Source organism: Anarrhichthys ocellatus, unplaced genomic scaffold, assembly GCF_004355925.1.
Source record: "Anarrhichthys ocellatus isolate YVR2014 unplaced genomic scaffold, GSC_Weel_1.0 scaffold19, whole genome shotgun sequence".
NCBI classification, from domain to species: domain Eukaryota; kingdom Metazoa; phylum Chordata; class Actinopteri; order Perciformes; family Anarhichadidae; genus Anarrhichthys; species Anarrhichthys ocellatus.
This window is the reverse complement of record NW_022280049.1, coordinates 5,865,839-5,874,027: the sequence shown is the minus strand read 5'-3', so window position 1 is coordinate 5,874,027 and position 8,189 is coordinate 5,865,839. Positions and strand designations below refer to the sequence as shown.

Genomic DNA, 8,189 nt, shown 5'->3' with positions numbered 1-8,189 from the left:
TGACAGTTTTAAGACTTTTTTACACAAATTCAATTTGTCACAGTGCAACACAACTCATCTTGCAGTGCTGCTGCTCATTGTTTTTTCTCATCTATGAGAAACCGAGATGAATAATAGGAAAGCAATGAAGAAGATGATTTGGAGGAGGGTGACAACAACGCGTGTGCCGGTGCGACACCCAGTGGACGGAGTTGGTAACTTCTCTCACAGTGAGGGTGTCATGTGATCGTACTGAACTGACATGCATTGGATGATTTATTGATGCGGTTATCATACATGAGATGAAACAGTGTTTGCACACGACTGATATACAGCAGGATCATTTCAGGCATGGTTATATTTTTTTGAGAAATATGCTCATTTACTTTCTTGCTATGATACCACTCTCACATCTGCACAGAAAATATGAAACTACAGCCAGTAGCCGGCTGTGTTAGCTTAGCATAAAGATTGGAAACATGCATAAATTCTATGGATTAAACAAATGGTATGCAACGTGTTAATTGGAGAGCCCAGAGGTTTCACTTGTTTACAGTAATTATGCTAAACTAAGCTTAGGTAGGCGTGAGTCGGCTGTAATTTCATATTAACCGCAGTTATGAGAGTGGTGTCGTATTTCTCATTTTACTCTTCAGAGCAAAAAAAGCAAATCAAACTACTCCCGTAAAGGTACACGGTTCAGAACATTATAATTCATCATCATCATCAATAGTATTTACAGAAAAGATGCACAAAATTAAAAAAATCAGAAGCACAAAAACAACAATTTTGAATCCAAATTGAGTTAAAGTAATTATGATAAGCATGGAAAATGACAATAACTCATAATAAAAAAAAGGTTACAGTCATGACAACATTAAAATTGCTACAAAAAAACGCTAAAAAATAACAATGATAGAGGAATAACCAGAAGAAGAAAAGTAAAGGTCTACAGTAGTCAACACAGCATAGTTTAGTTTCATACGCAGGCTGTGACTCAGTGACAAGATTCTCCATTCACTGTCCCTGTGACATGTTACTGATAGACTCAATAAAAAACATATTACAAAAGTATCTACAATACATTCATACATCTTTATACTGTGAATTCATATTTGTAATTCCACGGTTTGAGTAACTTTTGGGACACAATAGGCTAATTGTTACTGCCATAATGATAATACAGAACAACATCACTACAATATTGAACACTTGTCATTCTTTGGAATAATAAATGAGACTGAGACTTGCTACTTCGCTGTTTAAATACTCTCTTCATGCCCTTACTGGTAACACTTTATTCTTCCGTTCATCTCCTCCTTATGTTTCTCTCAACTCCTTCCATGTGTGTAAACACAACCCATCCTGAGCTCCTTAAAGGAATACTACACCCACTGGATGAATATTTGTATATCAGTTACGCTCCGTGTTACCTTGAATTTGTGAAGAAATTATTTTTTTTCTCGTAAAAAATCCAAAAAGTCTTGTTGAATTGAGGTAAATGGGGGGTGGCTTTAACGACAGCAAAACTATATCCAAACATCTGTTTACAAACTCTCACGCATATCGTGCCCTATAATTAAATTCTCATTTAACCAGTCGTATTCTCCTTTCACTGTAGAGGCATGCAAGGTAAAAAGGTTTCTTAGAGAATTAAAGGCAACACGGGGCGAGTAAGTGATGTACAAATGATACTGTTGTGGGTGAAGTGTTCCTTCAAACAGATCCCGAGATGCTCGTTTGTCTAGTGCAAATTAACTGTCCTTCAGCTGGTGGTTCTCCGCAGAGACTGTGACGGGCTTTTTTCTGGCTATGCGGTTCAGTCTGCTGGCCTTCAGTGTGTTGCGCAGGGAGGACAAGCGACTGCGGAAACCCTCTCCCGAGAAAAAATAAAGCAGCGGATCGAAGCACGAATTGGAAGCGGCCAGGCAGAGCGTCACCACGACCGACTTCTGCATGGTCACCTGCTCTGAGCAGGGGGTGTCTGTCCACGACAGGAAGTGCAGGTGGATGGTGCGCTGCACGTGGTATGGCATGAAGCAGATCAGGAAGGTCAGCAGGACGATGACGATCATGCGGATGGCTCTGGTGCTCGCGCCCTGCTGACGTCGAGCGGAGTTGGTGCGGGACAGCAAGGCGCGGACTATGCCAGCATAGCAGAGCAGGATGACCAGGAAAGGCAGGGCGAAGCCCACCACCAGGGACAAATAGTTCAGCATGACCAGTCTATCCACACTGCTACCACTAGTCTTCGGTGGCTCGAAGCACTTGGTTTTATTTGTGATGGGGTCAGTGTGCTGGCCCGACATCAGGAAGGGCGAGGATGAAAGGCAGATGAACACCCAGACACCCACGCACACCAGGCGAGCGCGGGTCTCCGTCGCCAGCCGCATGTTCTGCACGGGAAAGACGATGGCCAGGAAGCGGGTGACAGACATGGCAGCCATGAAGTAGATGCTGCAGTAGAGGTTTACATAGAGAGCGTAGGAGCTGACGCGGCAAAGGAAATCGCCTTGGTTCCACTGGCCCTTGTTGACGTAGTAGAGAACTCTCAGCGGCAGCGTCATGACACACAGCAGGTCGGACACAGCCAGGTTCAGCATGTAGATGTGGAAGGGTGAGCTCTGGCGGTACGTTCTGATCAGCACCACCAGGGCGAAGCCGTTGCCGACCAGGCCCAGCACGGTGATGAGGGAGTAGGACGTGGAGTAAACCTGGTTGCGGAAGTCGTCGATGGGCGGACACTCGGTAGAGTTACTCTTGACGTTGCCTGTCAGATTTGACTCCATTTTAAGTCACACCTGCAGCTGCAGAGACACAGAGGAAAGGCATGGTGATGTGTGCAAAAGAGTGAAGGATAGAAACCAAAAAAACAATTAAAAAACACACTGGCTGCTGCTGAGTGTGGTGACTTTAATGTGGGAGATTGTTGTCAGATATAGTCTCTGCATTCTGCTGATGAGACAGAAACGCAGAAAGTAGATACGCATCTTAGAACTTAGAACTTAGAACTTTATGTCATAAATGAATATTATTCATCCATGCTAACTGCCTGTTTGCACTGTCTCTCTTGTTTGTCTTTTGATTGAAAAAGAGTGTCTGCAAGCTGAAAATGTGTTCAAATACTGGATGTGAAAAGTCACATTATAACTACGCACGGTAACTGTAATAATCTGTCAGTTACTTCACCCTTAGCAACAGTGAGAATTTCAAGTCTTCCTTTCTTACCTTCTGAGTTCCTTGTCTGGTGTCGGAGCGTTGCAGCTGGTGTGTTGATCTTGTCTCTCGGTCTGCTCTGCCACGTCTGCCAGATGTCGTAACAGCAGTGGGAGGACACTGCAGCAGGTGGCTGCTTCTTCGGAGCCTGAGTGGTTGAGGAGCTTTACATGTTGCCTGTGTCTTCGACTCTCCTCCACCGATGACATCATCAACCATGCGGCCACGCATTTACAGTAAATGAAAAAAAGAACTGGAGGGTAAAAAGAAAAGAGACGTGCATTTATCACTGAACGTTGTGCTCTTGTTAGTTGGTTGCTCTGACTGTGAATTTACTTTTTTATTGACTATATATTGAAAAATATATACGACGTTCAGATGAATCTTATTTGCATCATTTGATGTCAAAAGGATAAAAACACAATAAAGCTCAATAGCTTATTTACATCGTGGACATCACTAATCCTATCCAATTTAAACATTTGCCTGAATCCACCTGCGTCGCACTCTGACTGTCAACTATACAGCCGCCCACAGACCTGTCTCTGTCCCGAACATATATGTAATCTGCCTCATTATGCATCATATCATGTTTCTGCCTCATTTCCTTGTATTCGCTTGTCTAACCTGTTCCAATGTAACTGTGTATTCTTTTGACAGGGCCTATAACATGTATGAACCCGCGTCATTCAGCTGTTCTTCAGAAACAAGTCAAGAGCAAGCTCTTATTAACCCTGAGGCGTGAGGTGATAAAGCAAAGGGACATACTGTACATGATGGCCACCAAGACAACTCCTGTTTATTGATGATGGATAACGTTTAGTTATTTCCCAGCACTTCCTTTGAAATCTCCTAATGAGTGTGATTTGTGGTGAGTAAATGGACTGCGGATGCTGTAGTGGAAATGGGCAAAACTCATTTTTGCAGCTGAAAGGCCTTTGTGGTGGATGGGCAGGATAATTCATCTGTAACTCATTTAGTAGCTAGGAACCGACAAAGGCCAACATCCAACCCCACTTGCACTGAGGAGTCGTCTGTATCACCACCGCTGACTCTTTACATGGTCAGAGAGTTGTTGCTCTATTAGCGCAAGTGGACTGCAAAGAATATTCTGAGAGATGTTGAAAGTGCGTCTGTAGTTTCTACCTGGTCAGCATCTACAGGTGGTTGACAACAAATGGTGGTTGAGTTGAGTGTGTTGTTTATGAGCTGGTGTGGTTTCTTCATGGATCGTAATCTGCCAATAGCCAATAATGTGGACGGGAAGTCAAAATGCTTAATAGACTAAGTGCCCTATCCCCGGCCTCATACCATTGATATTTGTTAGTGGTGTGGAGATCTGGTGCTGGTTTGGTTATTAGCAAGTATAAAAAATACATTATTGACATTAATAAAATTATTAATATCAAAATGTCAACAGTTAAAGTACTACTCCACATTTATAGAGTGAACAGTGAAGAGTTGAATCCGAGCACTGACTGTAACAACCTGATATTATCACAACACCTATGCACAAAATAATCACAGAAACCGCTCTTTAAGACTTTAACAATTATAACCATTTAACTTAATGATACTGATCAAAAATCAATCATATTATATATCAACAAACACCTATTATACAAGCATACTAAACCAAGAAGCAACAAACAAGCACGTGGTGAGGTGTGTGTGTGCGTGTCCTTCAATCAGAGGATCGGCGGTTCGATCCCCGGCTTCGTGAGTCCATGTCGATGTATTTTCAGGTACCAGTGTTTTTACCTCCATTAGCTACGCTAGTCACAGTGGATGTTGACAGACTTAGTGTCAACATCATTGCCGTGTCACAGGGACTCCCTGTGGAGCCCGTTGGTCCGGTCCAATGATGCATCAGTGTTGTGGTTTAAAACCAAATCTCACACTCAGGTGAGATTTTTAAAGCCTGAATGGGGTTCGGCGCAATTTCATAGTCGAGGCTTTTCTTTTTACATGTAGGCCTCTCTATTTTTTCCCCCCACATGGTGAAGTCCCAAAAGTGAATTATCCCGATGTAGTGTTGTTGTTTTTTTACAGACAGCAAATCAAGTAATGACTTCTGTGTGCCAGGGAGCAAGTGCTTAGAATAACAAACGTTTGGTTGATACGTTGGTTGGTTGGTTGGTTGGTTGGTTGCGCCTGCTCTTCACCTGCAACACATGCAACTGGCATCGGTGACGGACCTTTCCAAATTAGGACAAAAAGGCAGAAATTTGAATAAAAGGGAACATGGTTGCTCCGACGCGGTTCAGTAAAATGTTAATGCTGCTGCAAACCCTCTTAAAGAGGAGGCCGGGATACACAACAAGTGTGTGACGTTGACACCAGTATGTGGCTGGCTTGTTATCTCTTGTTACATTGAAATTTTAACACCATTTAAGGTGATGTGGCAACAGTTGCCTATTAACTCATCCAGCAAATATAGAGCGAGAGTATGGAACTCTCCTTTTAGCTCTATTTTTGGCTTCTATTTACCCCCGAGGGGAATATCCGGCTCTTTAGCTGATAAAAACTCCATTATGTTCACTAGCTAGTCGCTAACTGTGTCTGAAGCTGTGTTTTCTTTAACATTAATGTCTCCTGACCATAGAGATGGTAGAGAGCACTCGTATGAGTCCTTAAGGAAGGAACGTACAAGCTGCCTCCTCTATCATTGAGGTATGAACACTTGTAAGCTTCTGTTTACTGGATACAGATACCCCACATATCGAGGCCCAGCAGCCCCTCTGTCTTTGCTGCAGCACCACTCCTTTCATGGAAGTGAGAGCAGCTGTTTCTCTTGAGTCACGCATCTCATAATCGCCTTGTGATTCATTTTCCTAACTTGTATATTTTTACACCGCTGGGAAGCTGTTAAGCTCCCAAACACTGTTTGCCTTTTAGTACTTGCAAAGTACAATTTAGTTTATTTATCACGCTTTAACAGAGAGATTTATGTTGAGTTGAGATTTTTTTTAAAAAGCGCGCTGATTAAAGTCAAAGACTGATAATACCAGGGTGGTCTGCTTACACTGATATAATTTAAATGGGCCTTTTTGTTGCTCTCACAGAGCCGGAAATACCCTGCGGACCAGGAAGTCCATGTAGGTCACTTCATCTCTGAAATATACCATTCATCTCGGCACTTTGGTGGAGTGTTTTACAAAGTCGTGCTCAGAGATAACACTGGAGGGAAACAACAAACACTTCTGTGGTTTCCTACTTGCTGACATAGTTCGAGCAGTTCAATTTGGTCTCAGTTGAGAGTGTTTGTTAGCTGATGTGCAGATATCGTTTTCTACATCCTGCATGCTTCAGGTCAGTGTGAACAGCGGTGCTTCTGGCTGTTCAGGATTCACGTACTGCAGATGTACAAAATCAATGTTACAAATAATAGAATAGCGCTCTGTTGGTTCGTTTAAAAACAAACAAAAAAAACAAAGAATTAAAGCCACAGTTAAGGCATGGCGCAGCATCTCTGTACATGGAAATATAAAGTTTATTCAAATTACCCTTTGACATGTGGCTTTTACGAAGATCACTGTAAAGTTTAATGTTTTCATTCAGAGAAGGAATGGCTTCAGGCCGTGTTTACACAGCCTCCCACACCTATCAAGCACGAAAGAGAGAAATGGTTGAGCGTGTGCGCACAAGAATGAGTTGATTTGCTAGTGTGTGCAGAGGAACAAAGAGAAATGTACGTATCTCCACTACAGCACATCACAAGGAACCTTCCCGTTATTGTGCGTCTGATGATGAGCACTCACGTGAAGTGCTCGCCATTTTATCAGGGCTTTCTGGTTCATGTTTTAAACGGCAAGTTTATACTCGTGGAAGTTGTCGCAGGTCGTGGTCAGGTTGTGTGTCATACGGCAATCTTTGAATCTCTGTGAAGTCATCTGTTTGGTATAAGTGCAGTACTTTGAGGCATCGTGGCCGTGTCCAACATAGATGAACAGGGCGGATTCACTAATCACACAGGGAAGTTCATCTCGTCATCTGTAAATACTATCATTGTTAATATGATCAGATTTTATAAAACTCTAATCCTACACTCGCACGCACACAATCAAAGCGCTATGGTCAAATGCTCTGCAATCAACACACAAAGTTTGCCCTTTTTCTTCTAACAAACTGGTTTGGGAAAACAAGTTAGCAGGACTAAATACAAATGTAATTTCTAGGAAGACACAAATACTCACACGTGTGATGCACACTTACTCACACACCCAGCCTATTGAACACTAAAACTAAAGCCACCTGTTCCCAGTCAACCATCAGAGAAGTGCTGTGACCAATGCAGGGACAGAATGACTTCAGGGCTTAGTCAGTGTCGGGGAGAGTCCGTTGTTTGCAGCGATAACAGGGACCAGTTATCACAAAGATCACGCCCTATAGTTGCCATCGGCATGGTTGTGGTTCACCCTGCCTGGCCTAAAACAGTATCCGACATGCTGACAGCACGCGTGAGTCATCACACTCACACTGTAACACTGATGACAAGCTGTAGAGACACTCATTATAATGAGCTATGCAGGTTTGGGGAATCAATATTGACTTGATATTTGTCAGTGAAATTTTCTGCCGCAGCAGTTCCTTGACTGACCGTATTCAAGACATCTTGGCAACTCCCTTCCTGGCACCAACTCACACATGCAAATATCCTGTTTTGGCTCCGTGTTGCATGGAATAACACACAGGTTTACACATGGTGTCAGTTGGTGATGTATGGAAACACCTCGGGCACATATTCTCCACCGGCATGAGTCAGACGCAGTCTGGCTCTCCTCCAGACCAGACATGATGACATTTGCGGGCTGAACTGGTTGAGTTGAAGCAACCAGCGCTGATAAAGAGAAGAGGGACACACACACAAACACACACTCTCGTTCAGTCTCTTTGAGAAGAGGTGCGGGCATGGGGGTGGAAGGATCGCTGTCGGCTCATATTCAGGTGAAACAGGAAATTCAATCTCAATTTCCTGCCAATACACAGGTGAG

General features: G+C 43.2%; 1 protein-coding gene across 1 annotated transcript; it reads right to left on the bottom strand.

The window, feature by feature from the left end:
- Positions 1 to 672: 672 nt before the first annotated feature.
- On the bottom strand, positions 673 to 3,282 carry cysltr1 (cysteinyl leukotriene receptor 1). The gene is made up of 2 exons (XM_031858032.1): positions 3,208 to 3,282; positions 673 to 2,786 (listed from the first exon to the last, which is right to left on the bottom strand). Exon 2 carries the CDS (start codon positions 2,766 to 2,768, stop codon positions 1,734 to 1,736), a length of 1,035 nt encoding a protein of 344 aa, XP_031713892.1. The 5' UTR covers positions 2,769 to 2,786; positions 3,208 to 3,282; the 3' UTR covers positions 673 to 1,733.
- Between the last annotated feature and the right edge of the window lie 4,907 nt (positions 3,283 to 8,189).

Bases quoted from the DNA above. Each gene is read 5' to 3' on its own strand.
- cysltr1 (XM_031858032.1), bottom strand. From the start codon at position 2,768: ATGGAGTCAAATCTGACAGGCAACGTCAAGAGTAACTCTACCGAGTGT.